This window comes from Cnephaeus nilssonii (genome assembly GCF_951640355.1).
Source record: "Cnephaeus nilssonii genome assembly, chromosome: 9".
Taxonomy (NCBI): Eukaryota; Metazoa; Chordata; class Mammalia; order Chiroptera; family Vespertilionidae; genus Cnephaeus; species Cnephaeus nilssonii.
In genome coordinates, this window is record NC_137080.1 from 64313845 (window position 1) to 64333089 (window position 19245).

The window sequence follows — 19245 nt, forward strand, 5'->3', positions numbered from 1 at the left end:
TGGATTTTAAATACAATCACTTTTCTCTTCAATTTCCTAAAAAAACAACAACTAATAGTCTGTTAAACTTTGTGTTAAAGTTTCTGTGGAGAATGTGTTCTTATCTTTTTAGTAATAAACACAAAGAAGAAGAAAACAAAATATTAAATGTTGCTAACTCTTATCCAAGATTATTTTAAACTCTCACTGATGGTCTGATAGTCAAGAGAGATAATTAAGTATGTAGATCTGTGCACCACCAGCTTTATGATTTTTAGAAATATTTTTCTTTAATGCAGTGATTAAATACTGTATTTTCTCTGAATTATGATAGCAACTGAAACCTAATTTTAGAGAACTCTATAATTTTCTCCTAGTTTTAATGAAGTTGTAAGTATCTCTCCAAATTGTGAATTTAGTCACTAGTGTGGAATCTGTCTGTTAACTTTGCCAAAACCATCACCCTCAAATTAAGTAAGTGCATCTGTATTTGAGAAATTACATAAATTAAGGGTATATATGTCAACATTGTCCTAAAGAAATGCCTTATTAATTCTTATTTATATGTCCCAAGATTGTTTCTTTAATTTCTTCTTATTTTTATATTTCCTTACTTTTTATTAGTGAGTCAAGGAAATAGTACAGGACTATTGCTAAGAAAACGATCCTTTACTACTTGGTTTTACTCACTTTCTGACAATAGTCAGATGAAAAACAGATTTGAATTCCACAATGCCACAAAAAAATTTTCTGACCTATACAACAAAAAATTGTTGACTTGAAATGAATCTTTCTAAAGCATTTCCTTATTTTAAAACATACATGCACATTCTAGTTATAATCAGGGGTAAACACATCACAAAAGCATTAGAAGTTAAGCCATGCCACATGCAGTTTTAAACTCTGCCATGCACCTTTCTCAATATATTCCATGGACGGCTACATTATTTTCAAAACCAAAGAAGGGAAATCACAGATATACAATATAAAACATAAGAAAATAGATTTTTTTAAGAGAAAATTAACCATATCCTTTCATAATGAAATTTTTTTCAGTTATGCTCACAGCATTGTGAAATAATGATTTAAACCTAGCTAGCCATGCTTCCAAGGAAGATCCTAAGTTTAAAAAGTGGGGACCCTAATGAACAGCAGCTAGTCAATTTTAAATGTTCGTAGTAATTTGGAACACAAGTCACCATGGAATAATATAATACTGATTTATCTGTGCTATATCACCAGTTCAGTATCCCAAAGATATCTGGAGATTGACAGTGAAACAAGCACAGACACACAGTGAAACAGGGTCATGCTCGTCACCCACGCACCTGGAGGTACTACTCCAATACCATCATCCACCTCATAATCTGAGATGTCACTATCACTGATTCGCTGAGATCCTGCACAACAGTAAGGCAAACAGATACCTCTGTGTCTTGTTGGTTTATGAAATGTAAATGACATGGTCACAGTTCTTTAAAATTCCAGCTAATTACATTACTACTAAATACTTTTGGAAGTAAATGATGAGCAGATTTTTAAAGTAATGTTTGTTCTCCAAGGATAACATTTTCTAGGTATTTCCTTCATAAAATAAGATTTTGACTTTTCAATTTATTCTTTAGTTCAAGCATTATGCTAAAAGCCTATTGCAAAGTGCATACACTGTTTTCTATCCAGTGAAGTGCCCTCCTCTGCAGTTTGAGGAGGATGAGTGGAAAGGTTCAGAGACCTGTCATGGCTGGAGCTCCATTGAGCTCATATTATTGCAAGGACATCAGGGCCCATTATAAAATATGCATGGTTAGCCTTCAGAACTAGCCATTACACTGCATTAAACATTAATATTGAGGAAATGCTTGATCACAGAAGCACTAACATGAAATATTTAATTATATGAGGAAAACAATTTGGTTCTACATTACCAAAGAGAAGCGTCTATGTTTCAATTATTGAATGAGAGATTTAGCCATAATTCAAATTTAATAGGTATGTCCAGAAAAAATAGTTTTTCCCAATCACTGGTTGCAAAACAACAAAGTTTATATGTTTATTTTCATTTTTTTTAGGAATAATAATACTAAAAATACCTAGGAACTATAAAGTTATTAAGAGATTGCTGCTAATATATATCAATCCATTAATAATAACAAAAATTACTCCATCACCTAACCAATCAACAACTGAGTCATTACTGAGCAAAGAATTACAATTCAGGGTGTTTCAACTTTCTGCTGTGGAATTACTCTGTTTTGAATATATCATAATCATTGGGAAAATGTAGAAAATAGTTTTGCCAGGTCCCTTAACATAAATGAATACTTTTCCAATACTCTGATCTCTAATAGGCATTTGAGAAAATATCTTGAAATTTAATCTCATTACAACATAATTAATTTTGGTAACTAAAAAGACCTTTAACCTACTTTGTAGTTTTTTGCTGGAGCTTTCTCCATGAACGTGTCGCCTTGGCATGAAAGGTGATGGCTGAGGCAGAGGTAGTGAAGATTCATCATGTGTCTGCAGTTTATACCAATGTGGTTCATCGTCTAAAAGTGCTGTCTCCAATTCTATGAGGATCTGTAAGGGCATTCTCAAATTAAGCAACCACATTTACCAAACATAATCTAAAAGGCAATCATAAGCAATGCATATCACAAAAACTTGAATAAGCATTTGATTTACAGTATACATCACCTCTCCGAGAAATTCGCTCTCTTCTTCTTGCACTCTTGGTTGATCCCACACAGTTATTTCTAACATTCGTTCTCTAAAATCTCTACGATGTACATGTGAGTAGACAAAAGTTTGATTCCATTTTGGTTCTAGTACTTTCTTTACGGTTTTGGTCCTCCTCTTACTTTTATCACTGAAAAATAAGTATGTTTTGTAAATGAAAGAGCAAAAACAAGTATATGCTGCCACCTACTGTAGTTACATGTGATGCTGCTATTGGGATTTAATTCATTTAATATAAAAATCTAAAAATACTGTAGAGATTAATGCTATTCTTGTTTTAACTACAATGTAAGCAGTAATTATGATTATAGGTAAACACATACAGAGGTATATTTTAAATGATGTGTAGCTATCAAAGACTAATATGTATATAATTAAGGTAATAGAAAACTTAAAACCTGGAAGATTATTTTTTAAAAAATTACAAAGTTTGAGGGCTTTGCTTTTAAGAGATAATGTACTTTATTCCCTCAGATAATTATCTATTAAATGTTAAAACTATATCACAGGTGTATGCAAATGTCCACACTCATCAAAATGTACACATTAAATGTGTGCAATTTTCAGCATAACAACTTTATCTCAATAAAGTTTTACAAAATAAGTAAAACTATATCCAAGAAAGGAAATTCTGCCTTTTCTGTAAGTAAAGATTTTTGCATATTTTTTTCTAAAATTATTCACTACCTTCTATCTGGAAGAAAATACATTTTTACATAGGGATTCCTGGGCCGCCCATCTACCCTAGAAGGTAGATCTGTTGCTTGCAGAACATTTACAATCAGCTGGTGTCCCACTTTATCATACCACAGTTTCACCTAAGAGCAATGAAGGAAGAAATTATTTGTAAAAATAATGAGCTATAATTTTACAAAAGAATACTAAAATTATTTTAATAAAAATTTTTTAATTGAATTATATATATTATTTTTGAAAAAGAATACCAATTTGAAGGCATAAACACTTAGAACTTGACTTTTCTCTCCATGCATTTTAAACATGTCTTACGACTGCAGTGTTATATTCTCTTATATCATATCATGCTATGAAAATAAACTAATGATAAAAATTTTATAAAAACTTAAGGGAAGTAGCGGACTTTAAAATTATTATCCTTGTGGGTTTTTTTTTTTTAATCCTCACCAGAGGTTATGTTTTTCTTAATTTTATTGATATTTTAGAGAGAGAGGAAGGGAGAGAGAGAAACATGGATGTGAGAGAGAAATATTGATCAGTTGTCTCCCATATGTGCTCGACTGGGGATTGAACCCCCAACCGAGGTATGCGCCCTGACCAGGAATCAAAACCACAACTTTTTGGTGTATGGAAAGATGCTCCAACCAACTGAGCTACCTGGCCAGGGCCATTGTTATTGTTAAATGACAAATGAAAGTGGTTGGTGGTTATAAGTGCTTAATAATTATAGTGTGCCTAAATTGTTTGGTAGTACCATATGTAGATGAATTAAAATTGAGATTTGATATTTAGAACAATATGTACAAGAGAGTTGGGAGATCTGGAAATACATTTACTGTAGGTCTATTTTACACCAGTTACTGCTGTTTTCTGTTTTGTCTCATTTAATTTTTACAATTAACCTATTATAGGTTAATTTTCATGAGAGAAGGGGAAAAGAACAAAGGGATATGTAATACATAAACGATGCCTTCAGAATAAGTGAAGGCCCAATGATGATATTTATTCTAAGATTTCATGAGAGTTAGAATAAAGAAAAATGAGAAAATGACACACTGAGCTCTTGTTAGACTCCTAAGAACCAGGACTTTGGCAGCCAATATAGTATTTGTGTTGGCAGCAGACAATGTTAACTTTAATTTTGTTTTAAAAATTTTGATGTCAGTTTTGGTTTTAAAAATGTAATTGTTTAATGGGTATATACTGGAACATATTTAAGACTCATTACAAGCAGATAAGCTAATTTACCATGGGATTGTTTTTTCACAGTAAAGGGCAGATTAATGATTCAAACACAGATTTATATGAATTCATATCTCTGTTTCCAGTTAATCACAGAGATGTGTTTTTCATAAAACCAAAATGAATTTTTATTCCTCTTAAAATACAGGTGGAGTGTATGAGAGATTTACACATACAATGAAAATAAAAAGATGGTAAGGAAACTAAAATAAACATAAAAGACTCAACAAAGATATTTAATATATAAAGTTAAAACTAAGAAAGATTTTAAAATAACAGCAAGCTCACAGTTATCTTCTTTAATTAAAACCAAGAGAAGAGTGGCAAAAACAGATTACAGAAATCCATATTTTATAACAAAGAAAAAGATCAACTAATATTTATAGAATAATTTAAAGCAACATTTTATTTTAGTTATTTATACAAATGTCCAATATTCTACCATAACCCACAAAGATGTGAGTTTTCATAAGTTAGCCATAGTTTCTTTATCCAGCTTTTCCTGGGTCATCGATAAGGCAACAGTGAGGAAAATTATAGCTTTTACAGCGTGGTATCAGCATAATGAATTTCACCAAATGTCTTAAGAAGTTAAAAATAATACTTTTAAATGTAAATATTTCCATCTCCAGGCTCATAAGGTTTTAAGTAAATGACACATAATTTGCTGAGTTTATTATGTCTAACCAACTACTTACTTCAGAAACTTTTGTATAACAGACAAACTAGAATGGATATTATATTTACTAAGGTTATTTATCATTTATTGTTCAGAACATCTGGCACATTATAAGCATTCCATAAATATTTTCAAATGAATATATAAACAAAGGAATTATCTAAAAAATGCATGAAAAATGCATTGATGTTGACTATGGTGTTAGGTGACTAAAAAAAGCCATACATTTTTTAAGATAGACTCAGAACAGTGAGTACATACTAATGGTCTTCACCATGTATAAAAAATACATACAGAAAGTTGTCCTGGTAAGACTTGCGGGGCATCTTTTAGAGCTCCAGGACTTGTTGGAGAAATAACAGAAATGGAAGGCCTTTCCATCTTCTGAGATTCAAAAGAACTTGAACCTAAAATGAGAAAAAAAAACACAAAACAGTAATTTTCAGTAACATATTTGTACCATATGTGTGGGGAATAAATCTATATAAAACCCTAATATGCAAATAGACCGAAAGGCGGAACAACCGAACAACCAAACAACCGGTCTCTATGACGTGTGCTGACCACCAGGGGGCATGCGCGGAACATGGCGGGCATCAGCAGTAGGTGGCAGAGTGTGGAACATGGCAGGTGTTGGCCATGGCGGGATGGTAGAGCAGGTGAGCAGGGGCTCCAGACCAAGGCAGGGCACCGGTCACTGTCATCAGGACGAGCCTCTTGTGGTTACTGAAAATTCTTTGCTCCTGCATGCCACAGTCCCACCCAGTGCCCGCACCCACTGCCAACAGTGGCTGCTGACCCCAATCTCCCCTCAGGGCTTCTTCACCTCCCGCTGCTCCTGGAGGGCGATCGGTGCCGGCAGCCGCCTTTCGCACCCACTTGTACCAGCTGCCGGCATCAGAGCTGCCGCTCGCACCCACTGCCAGTGCCGACTCTGCTTGCAACCGCAGGCAGCATTAGGGCTGCTGCTCATACCTGCTGTGGGCACAAGCCCCACTCACACCTGCAACCAGCGCTGGAGCCGCTGCTTGCACCCGCTGCCAGTGTCCGGCGCCGGTCCTGATTTCTTGGTGCCATCAGCGGGTGCAATCGGCGACTGCCAGCCCTGATCGCCCCTGAGGGCTTCTCCACCTCCCCCTGATCCTGAGGGGCGTTTGGGGCAGCAGCTGCCGCTCGCACCGATAGCGCCAGCCCCGTTTGCACCCACTGCTGGCGCCAGTAGCAGCGGGTGTGAGTGGGGCCAGCGCCTTCAGTGTGTGGGAGCAGTGGCAGCAAGAGCGGGGCTGCGGGCAGACAGGGGCCCTGGGGCCATGGCAGGAGGGGCCGGGGGGGGGTGCGGAGGATGGGCTGAGACCTGCCCCTGTGCCCACCACAGCCTCATGGCACCACAGTTCCTTTCAGGTGCACGAATTTGTGCACTGGGCCCCTAGTAGTTTTATAAAATGTTAAATGCATGTTATTTGTATAAAACCAGAATTAAATACCAATAACAGCAGAGCCTACTTTCAATTAGATAGTTGTAGAAACTTATGCCATCTTCTTTGATTAACTGCCTATTTTCAGTTAATTAAATGGATATAATCAAATATTTTATTTATTTGCTTCAATTTGTAAGTATTGATTTTCTACATTTTTTTGGAGGTATAGTTTAGGTCCATGGTCAGCAAACTGTGGCTTGCAAGCCACATGCAGCTCTTTGGCCCCTTGAGTGTGGCTCTTTCACAAAATACCACGGCCTGGGCGAGTCTATTTTTGAAGAAGTGGCGTTAGAAGAAGTTTAAGTTTAAAAAATTTGGCTCTCTAAAGAAATTTCAATCGTTGTATACTGTTGATATTTGGCTCTGTTGACTAATGAGTTTGCCAACCAATGGTTTAGGCTCTTGCATAATCTCACATGTAGGTAAAAGACTTCACACTTTTAATGAGAAAGATGGTACCTGTTATGTCAATTATCTTGGCTAAAGGATCATCTGTTTTGAACTATCCTTAATCAAATTAAAATGAATGCATATATAATTTATCAGTACATTTAAGCCTGGAATTCATCACTGTTTTAAAATAAGATTTACCATCTATCTCAGTTTAGTTCTTACAAATGAATCCCTTGAAAGTCTGAGAATGCTGTCTCTATGATTCACCACAAGTGACTTGCTCCACCCCCCTTCTTGTGGAAGAGGTTGGCTCTCCATTCAGCTATTCCATGAGGCACTTTCTCCCCTTTTTCAAATGAAAACTCTCTAGTCCCAACTCACTGTTTAAGTATACCCTGACACAACCAGCAGTATATAATGCTGTTACTCCAGTAAGTATAACCTTGAACCCACAGCCATTCAGAGTTTAGCTTTATTGATAAAACACTATTCATGGACCATTGCATAATGATTTGCTATCCACATATTTTTTTCTATCCTATAAAGTCTAATTTAAGCCACAAAGCATCATTCTGTGCCTGCCAAAGATGTTTAACTATAAGAAACAGTGCTATAATATTCTTTGTTCCTATGTCTCTTTTATCAAGTTTCCTTAAGATAATATTATTTGGGGGGGTCTCAGTATAAGAACACTGGTACTTCTAATAATCAGTTTGTTTTTATTATTACAGCAGATAGTTCTTAAAGCGTATCAACACTATAAATTATGCAACTGGTTCCATTTCCATTTGTATACTGGTTATCAGAAAGCTCAAAACCAAATCTGGTCTCATCTCTAGCAGGTATGCATAACATGATGGTATGCATTTGATATACTAACCTTATCTCTGGATCCTTGTTTATCCCACCCATATATTTTCAATCTCTTTATAACCACCATCACTTGTTTTCTCCTTAAATCACCATGTATTTTATATTTCTATTAGCTGGGTTACACAATAACACTTGGTGATCAAGCCCATGTATTATTAATGTAATGCCAATCCATGGCAAAGTAAGTATTTGGGTCACTTCCACATTTGCATCGAAAACTGCATTACTTATCCATACTTTATTGCATACATTGTCATCTTCTCTCATCAGGAGTGTCTTTAATGCCCATGTAGATAATTCAAGCCTCTAGACTCACTATCCATTGACCCACTCATATCCATGGAATTTTACCTCTACTCCAGCCACTCACTTCCATGATCACACACAACACTGTTGTGGTGTAGTAAAATTACTTGTTAATGTGCCTGTTTCCTTCACTAGGCTGCTCATGAGATTGAGCCAATTACCAATCCAATGGAATAATCCAGTATCACAATAAATTTTATGTAAAGTAAATAGAACTATCACAGGTATAATAACTGAGTTCTATGAGGGATCCTGACTTTTATGATTCAGAAGTGTATTGCCAATAAAGATTTTTGTGGACACACACACACACACACACACACACACACACACAGATAAAAAAAATCTTAAAATAGGATACCTTTGGGTTTCCAATGATTATCATGGTTGCCAACTTCTGATGTCATTGGAGATAACTTTATTATAACAATACCAACTCTTTTACATCAAATAACTAAAGAAAACCATAAATCTTTATTCTTCAAATTCATTCAACACATATCAGAATAACAAGGACATCTTCCTTATACTCACTGGATTCCAGGGGAGGGTGGGAGCTCTCAGGAATCCTGGGAATGTCACTAAAAGAAACAGTGTAGGGTGAAAATCCCATTAGCTGTAGTACTTGCCTGAGGCAATCACAGTCACATTTTACTTCAGTGGTGTGAAGAATCCTTTTGGGTCTTTATAGGTGTGGAAATGGACAGGAGTCACTATTAAGGCAATTACTAATGTGCATGAATGTCAAACACCACACAAAAATAAAAACTGCAGTAAAAATAAGTTTTTATATATTTAATAGCAAAATACTTTTAACATGACAATAAGACTAATATTGTGGCTAAAATTACCACAATATTTTTACTACCAAAACAGCAGGTTTTGGAAATAAAAAAATGTCAAAGGTAATAGTTTACTTCAATTCTAGAAAATTAAAATGGCACATATTTTACAAATCAGTAATATGCTTTACAAACACATCTGAAAGAGTTTACTGAATGACAGGGATGCAAACATCTCTTGATACTAAAATAATATGGTGAATATCATGGGCAAAGTTAATAAAATGAAAAGGATGAATTGCATTGAAAATTAAAAATGATACAAGCTTGCAACAAAAAAGCCAAAATACTTTATATATGTGAATATATAATTAATATGCACATATATAACCCTATATTGAGATTCATATCTTTATACTGAAGTTAGCTAAATAGATGGTTATTTAGATATTATTAGAAAGTGACTTGTGAGAACACCCATTCCTGTCACACTCACAAATAACTCTGAATAAATATTTAATATAACCTCAGCTTAATCGATTATCCACTGTGACCTTAGGAACCCTGGACCAGCTTGGTTTGGAAATTGTGCTATATGGAACTACTTTACCTCTGGTATTCCAAAGATATTTTAGCATAATGTAAGGACCAGATTAACAATATGCAAGTATTAACAAGACATATTAAAGCAGACTGGAGTAAGCTAGTATTAAGAGAATCATTAAAATACTATTTAAGAATTTCTAACCACTTACCTTGTTGTTTAATTTCAATTTGGTTTTCTTTGCACTTTCAGGGTAGTGGGGAGGAATGGAAACAAAAACAGTTTTCTCCTTTTGATTATTTTCCTGCCTCTCATTTTCACATTTTTTGTGCAAACTAATTCTCATAACCACCTACAATTTATACACTTTGCAACTGGCACTATAACCTGTATTATGTATTTTATAAATACATGTTATATATATATATATATATATATATATATATATATATATATATATATATATATATTTGTATAATAAAGAATTTTATAAAATAAGTATTTTATATGATAATTAGGAGACTATTTTGCAATACCTAAGATGCAAGAAACCAACTATTTATCCTCCACAACTTTCTTCTAAATTTAATTGGAGAAATAACAGTACATTTTTAAAAATCCAGCAATTTTTTTATATATTATAACTTCTTTGAAACTCAACCTCAAAGTTGATTGTGAAAGTTAGAACACAGAACTCTGAAACCAGGTGTAAGCTTTGGATTTTATGTGTTTGTGAAAGAAGAATTGTGAAAAAGTTGTAAAACTTTTTAAGGGATTTTGAGTCAAAATTTATTTAATGTTGACTCCTTCAGTAATATTTTTAGGCATAAATTTCCAACTGACATTTACACATCCCTCTCACAATCTGGGACTGCTGGCTCCTAACTACTCACCTGCCTGCTTGCCTGATCGTCCCTAACCACTCTGCCTACCTGCCTGATCACCCCTAACCCCTCTGCCTGCCTGCCTGATCACCCCTAACTGCCTCGGCCTGCCTGTGTGATCGCCCTTAACCGCCTCTGCCTGCTGGCCTGATCTCCCCTAAATGCCCTCCCCTGCTGGCCTGATTGCCCCTAACTGCTCTCCCCTGCCAGCCTGATTGCCCCTAACCACCTCTTCCTGCTGGCTTGATCGCCCCTAACTGCCCTCCCCTGCAGGCCTGATCGCCCCTAACTGCCTCTGCCTCAGCCCCTGCCACCATGGCTTTGTCCTGAAGGAGGACCAGACGACCAGAAGATGTCTGGTCGACCTCCACATAGTGACCATCACTTGGTTTTTTTTACTAGTTTATTTCTATTTTGTTTGTTCATTAGATTTTACATAAAAGTGAAATCATATGGTATTTGCCTTTCTCTGTCTGACTTATTTCACTTATCATAATACCCTATAGGTCCATCCATGTTGACACAAATGGTAAGATTTCATTCTTTTTTACGGCTGAATAAAATTCCATTGTATATCTGTGCTACATCTTCTTTATTCATCTATTGAAGGACACCTGGGTTGCTTCCATATCTTGGCTATTGTAAATAATTTTGCAGTTAACATAGTGGTGCATATATCTTTTCAAATTAGTGTTATGGATTTGTTTGGATAAATACTCAAAAGTGGAATTGCTGGGTCATATGGTAACTCTATTTTTAATTTTTTTGAAGAACCTCCATACTGGTTTCCATTGTGGCTAGACCATGTTGACCAATGTGCATGTAAATTATACTTGAATAATTATTGAAATGATTGTGCCACAATACTATGAATAAATATTTGCTTTCTGTTTTAAATTACTTATAAAACTACATTAAACATAGTTATTATATATAGCTAGAATTATGTTTTCAGGAGTCTAATAATATTTCCATCAACTGGAAAATTAATACCAGATTTAATTTTTATATAAATATAATATTTATATTCCATAGTCTTTATGTATGTGACAGTTTAGGCTTTGGCTATGTGGATTATTACCATTTAAATTATTTTCATGCAAAACTATAAAATAATGAAAACGTTATTCCAGTCTACTTTAATTGTCTTTGTTTTTTAAAGTCGCTAAGAATAATATTTTAGCTAATTTGAAACCACCATATATCTGAAAGTATTTGGCAATGTGCGCATGCTTGATTTTAATTTTTTTTTATACTTTTGATTCATTTTCCAATTACTTACCTCTTTTCCAGCCTCATATTTACCTAAGCACTAGAACAGGTGTTATGTAAAACTAGCATAAATTATAGTGAGCTATTTTTAAAAATAATCTGCATTGAAATGTAAAATATTTCAGTAAGTGTTCACTCTTAATAGTTACCACTTAAAATGGGTCATAAGCTTGTCTTTATTTTAGAGTTTTATATATATTAATATTATTCTTTGGAATATATTATACATTTTCAGTATTTTGAGAATTAGAATAATCATATTTCCTTGTATGTTTTACAGTGACATATTCATGAGGACAACAAAAATTTAAGGTTAGCACTTATTCAACATAAAATATCTTTAATTAATGGCTTTATAATATTTTAAAGAATAGGAAAAAAAAGAAATTGTTTCAAAAAATATATTCAAATATTAAACCAATTATAATAAGACAATTAAACATGCCTTCCAAAATAATGTCAACTGGCAAAATGAATGTTCTAGACTTTATGGGTTGCCAGGAAAAGCTAACTCTATGAGGAATTCTACACAAAGATATAGAAATTATCTTACTGCCAGCAGATAATTAAATTATGCTAAAAATTGAAGTTTTAAAAATATTGTATTAATTATTATGACCAATTAAAATGTTAAAATATTTCACACTTACTTAATTTTTTTAAATATAAAAATATTCTATTCTTAGTAGAATAAAAAGTTCATGTAGACATATGAAATCATTACTGTTTTAAATATCACAAGAAGATAAGTTTGTTAGTGACTCTCTTTAAGGAAATATTATTCATTAAATGAGAATTACTAAAAATAAACAATTCTACCATTAAAATATTTTACTTTATATTTTATGTCTAAAAATGCATATCAATATTTTTTGATATTACAATTGTTAAATTGTGAAGCTTCTAAAATGTAGTGAGGAAAATTCAGTATTCAGATTTAAAAAATTAAGAAATTTAAAAATCTAAACTGTATGCCCATCATTGAAGAAAAAGTATCCATATTAACATGTATTGTATGAATGTATAAACTTCTTTTTAAAACCCTACTATACATGTAATTTACTAAACTTAAGAAGTAAGTTTTTTTAGCCTTACCCAATAGGCCTTGAAACAATAATTTCAACTTGAGGTTCTGATTTTGATTCTAAAATAATGTTGTAAACTTCTTCATTTGTAGCTCCCGGCAGGGGTTTACCATTCCATTCTAGAACTTCATCCCCTTGAATTTAAAAAAAAGGGTATTTTTTTACCTTACATATTCTGTGTATTTTTCTTATCTTTTCTCTTTTTTTCTTTTAACAAAGAAATGCAAAACATATACAAATTGTTTAACTGTCTAGGTTCTGCTCTCAAGAAATTGATTTCCATATAATGTCAGCTAAATTGTTCTTCTAAACACCTTTTTTCTTTTCTTTGTTTTTTTTCTTTTTCTTTCCCCCAATGAATCCTACTGGTCACTAGAAACAGTATAATACAAACTACCTTCATCTTTTGAAATATACCAGAAATAACATAAAAATAATCTCATGCTATGGGATGGAATTAGCATAGCTTATTTGGAAACATTAAAAAATAATAATTAGCAGCATGCCCTCCATATAATAAATGTAGGCTTTTCTAAGTGTAAAAGATTGTTATTAAACTCTGCATAAATCCTGCTTTATTTTTGGTAGAAAGTGCAATTGACATTTGTTAGCATGATTTTTCCAATTATAAGTCATGTGTCTTTGTCTTCACCAGATGCACAACAGAATAAAAATGCATGAAAGGACTTGAATTCATACCCACAGGGCAACGCAGGTAGCTATGGCAAAGTTACAAAGCAAGCAGATGTAAAAACTTGCATGACAGTTAACCCACTTCCAGATGTTCATAACACACACATTCTATACATAATATATATTGTGAGCATCAAAGTTAGAAAATATTTTTAAGATAATAAAAATTTGAGTATTCATTAGTTTGTTAAATATTCTAAGATTAATTAAAGAAAGTACATGATTCCATGTTACAATACATGGGCTAACAACTTATTTTTAACCAGAATTTTCACCATCATTTGGGAAATACTATTTATTTTCATAAATATTTAGTGAAGTTTTAGGTCCCAAATGGTTCTCTGTCCAGTACCATTTAATACATTATGGCAGGCTCAGCTAAAATATTCAGCCTCAATGGTGCTTTCAGGCATCTTAATTTTTTGTTCCTTTATTTTGTTGTTTTCAGTGTCTATAACATTTTAGTAGCTAAGCAAATATTTTTTGAACTAATGAATCAATATTACCATAAACACAAACATGAAATCTTTTAGTTTTTAACTAGCATGTCTTTCAGTAGAAAACTTTGTTTTGACATAACTATTGTAATTTTTTTCACACAAAAAGTAAAAACTAAATATGTGAAAAGCACATGATGCTGCTGTGGTTTGGTAAAAGAGTACAGTTAAATTAGTACATTTAACTAAGTACAGTTAAATGACTTCTAATAGTTTGACCTAAGAAGTTCCCTAGCCATGTTTATCAAGTAGGCAATAAATATACTTCATATAAAAAAGAAATAAAATAATTGCAAATTTAAATATATATCAGGAGTCCTCTAATTATTTTGGCCAAGAAATTAAGTTTACCTCATGTGAATGTACTTATGTATATGTGTGTGTATGTGTATGAAAAAATATTTTCTGGAACCATACTTACCCTGGTATTTTCTATTCTACTATGTTCTATTTCACTTTTTAAAAACAATGGATGCAAATCATTAAATCAATTTTAATACCCAGTAATGCACTGCAATCAACATTTTTCAAAAGACTGGATTATAAAATTCTCCTCTTTATAGACAGCAACCTGGAGCATAACTGTTAACGTCAAAGTAACTTAGTACACACATTTATTTATTTACAAATCAATACATCCTCAACCAGAAGGCAGTCTCTTTAGTAATATTTATTTATATATGAATAATCTGTTCAGGCAGGGGCATAGATTATGATGGTACAAAGATAAAACAAGAGATTTTATCTGTCCTTAAATTTGGAGGGGGAGAATTATAGAAATGAATACCTTTCATGAAATGATAGCAGTTCATCTGAGGAACAGAAATAGAGCCAGGTAGTGCTAAGGAGGTAGTAATAAGTTACTGTCCCGAGAGAGATATCAGGAAATGCTTTAGAATTAAGGGAACTTTAGATGAGTTTTAAAGTATGGAAAGGACTTCAACAGGCTGAGCACAAGAGCAGAAAAGAAACCAGGTAGACTAGATGACCAGGCCTCACAGGCAGAAACAGCTTGCCAGGGACCTACAGGTAGACTGCCATGGCTGGCGTGTAGAGTGAAAGGTAATGGGAGTGGATGGAATTGTTATGAGAGGACAAAGCCACAGAGCTTTGATTTGAGCATATCATGACTGGAGACACTGAAGAGTCTTTATAAGGAGAGTGTCAGTGTCTCTTTGGGGTTTTTGATGATTCTATCAGTAGCAGGACAGTGCATGAACTTAGAAGGGACATCTGCAGTAGAGAAAGCTATGTATGGCAAGTCTGAAACAAGATGGCAAATGTTGAACAAAAGTCATGGTAATAAAAAACATAGCACTGTAATTTTATAGACCAATCATATTTATATGCAAATAGAAGGAAAAATAGTTCTTAAATTATAATGTCAATCAGAATATATGCTCTAATTTATTAAAATACTTATTAAAATTCATCAATTGCTTAAAATGAAAGTATACTAGTATGTTTTTTTTTGTTTTTTTTTTAAATATATTTTATTGATTTTTTACAGAGAGGAAGAGAGAGATAGAGAGTTAGAAACATCGATCAGCTGCCTCTTGCACACCCCCTACTGGGGATGTGCCCGCACCCAAGGTACATGCCCTTGACCGGAATCGAACCCGGGACCTTTGAGTCCGCAGGCCGATGCTCTATCCACTGAGCCAAACCGGTTTCGGCACTAGTATGTTTTATAATTACTAACGTTGAGCTTTTATCATTTTAGATTTAAGTTTCTCAGGCTCTAGGCACATAAGGGTGTTAAATAAATGAAATTAAAAAAACAACAACACCTTTTGCTGACTTTCTTAAGTAATCCATTAAAACACAAAGACAAAATCAATACCCATTATGTTTATTATCTGATCCAAAAATTCAGATGTGTGCAAAGTTATCTTACATTGGACTAGTCGACAAGAGATTCTTATACTTTCTAAGGCTTATTTTTGATTCATAAAATAAGCAAAGACTCAATTTGCTGATATAGTCACTCCTTATTGAGTTAGTTATTTAATGATAACTAGTCCCTGATAAGAAATAATAGTGTACTCTGCCTCTGCACATATTTAAAGCTGTATGCATAGTAAATAAAATAAACACAATTTGAATTTTCTCTCCATATAAGACATGCATAGCACGTTCCTATCGAAGAAAAATCTAAATGATGCTGAACTGTTATCCACGTAATCAATTATGACAAAAAATGTCTTCAAAGGTCATAGAATATTTTTTCTCAGGGTTTCAACAATCACAATCTTAAGGTATAAAAACTAAAAACATAGCCTAGAAGTGTTCTCTTCTTTATTTGTACCTCCTGGCAGGGGTTTACCATTCTATTCTAGAACTTCAACGCCTTCAATAAAAAAAAAAAAAAAAAAAAAAAGGTGAATTTTTTACCTTATATATTCTGTGTATTTTTCTTATCTTTTCTCATTTTTACAAATAGATGCAAAACATATACAAACAGTTTAATTGCCTGGACTCTGCTCTCAAAATAAAATGTGTTGCTCATGAGTACAATATATGTCATATTTAAATTAACAAGTATTTTATTATATAATTTATATAAGAAATGTGATCGGGATTATATTTTATTAAAAACACTGATAGTGAATAAATGTTTTGGGACCAATTTGAAAAATTAGTATTTCCTATACCTTAAATACAAACTAAAGAAATAAGTAGTGATATTATTTTTTCACAAGGCTAAATTATTTATATGTTTGTAGGAATATTATGAAGCCATCTATGAAAATTAGTAATCTTTTGGTATTTTGCATCTATTTATTTTTACATAAATAAAAAACATTCCTATACTTGCTTTATCCAAACTGCTAGTGACGATATCTGTAAAAAAAATCTATTCATGCATTAAGGTTAGTTATTTACTTCATTGACTTATCTATGACTTACCCAAATTTGAAAATCACCAACTCATGCAAAGAGTACACAGTGTTCGAATGTGAAAAGAAACTTTACCTGCTCTTAAATGTCCAACTACATCTGCAAGGCTACCCTTCTTTACTTTGGTGATGAAGGCACCAAGGCGTCCTAAGTCAGTCATTTTTCCTCCAACAACCTGGATAATTATAAATTTATAAGTGCCCAAGACTAAAACATAAGATTTTAGTTTGAGGAATTAATCACATCAGTCTTTTATGATATATTTAGAATTGAGTGTAGGGACATTAATGAAGTGAAATACATTTCTGATTAAAGGAGCTGGAAGCATGGTTTTAAAAAAGAAAACATCATCTCATTATATTTAAGATGGCCATGTATCCTCAAAAAGCTTATGTACTGATTACTTACATTGACCTAACAACACAAAGGCGCCACGAATAGTGTATAACCCTATGAGTCAAGTGCCAGTTCTTCCTTACTTACCATCAAACAGGAAGGGTTTGACACTGTTTACATCAGGGTTCACTTTTCTTTATCCTCTCAATTCATGCCCACCATGTGAATTATATTTCTAAATGCATAGAATGCCCCATTGGCATTTCTGATCTTTATCTCTTTTGTATATTTTTAGTGGAATGTAGGTCTAAGACATAAAGACTAGGAATTCAGACCAACAACAGGCAAATTTGGGGAAGCAATTTACCATGTTCAAAAAATAACAGCCCAAATTTATCTCTGCTACTGAACATGTGAATGAGCTCCTCACCTGAAATATGTATGTGATTCAATCTAACTCTCAAAGCCAGAGTTATATTACTGAATATTTAACACTCTCACCTGGCTTTTCCACTCTAGCTAAAAATAAATACATCGGAAAGTTTCTAAGTTTAATTTCTTCCAAAGCAGGGGCTACATGTGTATAATTTGAAGTTGGAGGGATATTCTCAAAGTTTGAGATTGATCCATAATCCATAGGGATGTACCCATTAGGATAGGTGATGACAATTACTTCATAACAGGAGAAATTAAGGGTAATAATAAAAAGGTGATACTACTAAATACATTAACTTAAAATTTTTTAATTGGATTAATAGTCAATAGCTTGAAAGAAATCAAACTATCACACAACTATAAAACAATCTCTTGGTAAATAATTTTAAAGCAGCAGCTTTGAATGTTTCCCTGTTTTCTAAAGGAAATAAAACCGTGAGATTTAACACACATGCACAAACATAATAAAACAAAATGTATGCACATATTTTTCCTACAATAAAATATAATCTTTTGTAATTTATTAGTTTTTGATTTTCTCTGTTAAAGTCAATTAACATTTTAAAGGATACATTTTACTCTTGATATTACCATAAATTCTACTGCACTTAGAAAACAATATCATTAATGATGTTTTATGTTGCTTGTCAAGTATAATAGAATTATGCAGTCTGCATTATCTAACCTTAGGACCACATATTAAAATCTTTTTGATATAAAAATTGCACTTGAACTTCATATTCAGAGAAATATTCTTTAGTTTTCCTATAATTTATTGCAGTTTTCTAACATATTATCATATTAACAAAGTATTTTTAAAATATTAACCTAGATAAAATACTAAATTTACCATAAAGCATCACTATATTAACAAGACATTCACTAGAAGGACTTTATTTGGAGAAGAGAGGAAAATATTTAAAAATAATTGTCAGACACTTTGTTGAATCCAGTCCATACTGTAATTCACTCTTTAAGAAACATTTTAAACCAGCATACTTACTTTCAGACCCAGTAATGCACCTGATTCTTTGGGCATAGTTGTTCTCTTGTTAAGAATAACACGTCCAATTAATCGGTCCCCCTCTTTAGATGGTTGCCACGTTACAGGATGCTATTAAAACATGAATAAAGTTAAAGAAAATTTGTTTTCTTTCCTGTAGACACATAATTATTGGTTGTCACATGATGTGATTTCTTCAGTTAAAGACACTGTAGAAGGAATGCTTGATACAGTTGGGTTCCATCCTTGGACAATTTTAATTTACAGTGGACAACTATTATCCTAAATAGTTCTAAAAGTAGTCAGCAGCTAAGTACATCCTTAAAAATAGTTCTGAAATAAAATTAATTGAAATTTAAAAATATATCTGCTTATATAGAGAAACTGATTCTGTATTTTGAGTTGTATTGTGAATTTTGATATATTTA

The 19245-nt window shown here is 32.9% G+C and overlaps 1 protein-coding gene across 10 annotated transcripts in view; it reads right to left on the reverse strand.

The window, feature by feature from the left end:
- RIMS1 (regulating synaptic membrane exocytosis 1) overlaps positions 1-19245 on the reverse strand; it is a gene marked incomplete at both ends in the record, with an annotated part of 410367 nt that overhangs the window by 123801 nt on the left and 267321 nt on the right. For 8 of the 10 annotated variants that reach the window (XM_079780191.1, XM_079780205.1, XM_079780201.1 and 5 more), the window contains 9 exons: positions 1308-1379; positions 2406-2559; positions 2677-2848; positions 3406-3536; positions 5630-5742; positions 8920-8966; positions 12963-13086; positions 17119-17218; positions 18818-18928. In XM_079780191.1, coding sequence (XP_079636317.1) covers positions 1308-1379; positions 2406-2559; positions 2677-2848; positions 3406-3536; positions 5630-5742; positions 8920-8966; positions 12963-13086; positions 17119-17218; positions 18818-18928 — 1024 coding nt within the window. Of the gene's footprint in view, positions 1-1307; positions 1380-2401; positions 2560-2676; positions 2849-3405; positions 3537-5629; positions 5743-8919; positions 8967-12962; positions 13087-17118; positions 17219-18817; positions 18929-19245 lie in introns of those variants that run through there. The other 2 variants (XM_079780206.1, XM_079780192.1) reach the window with 2 other exon arrangements.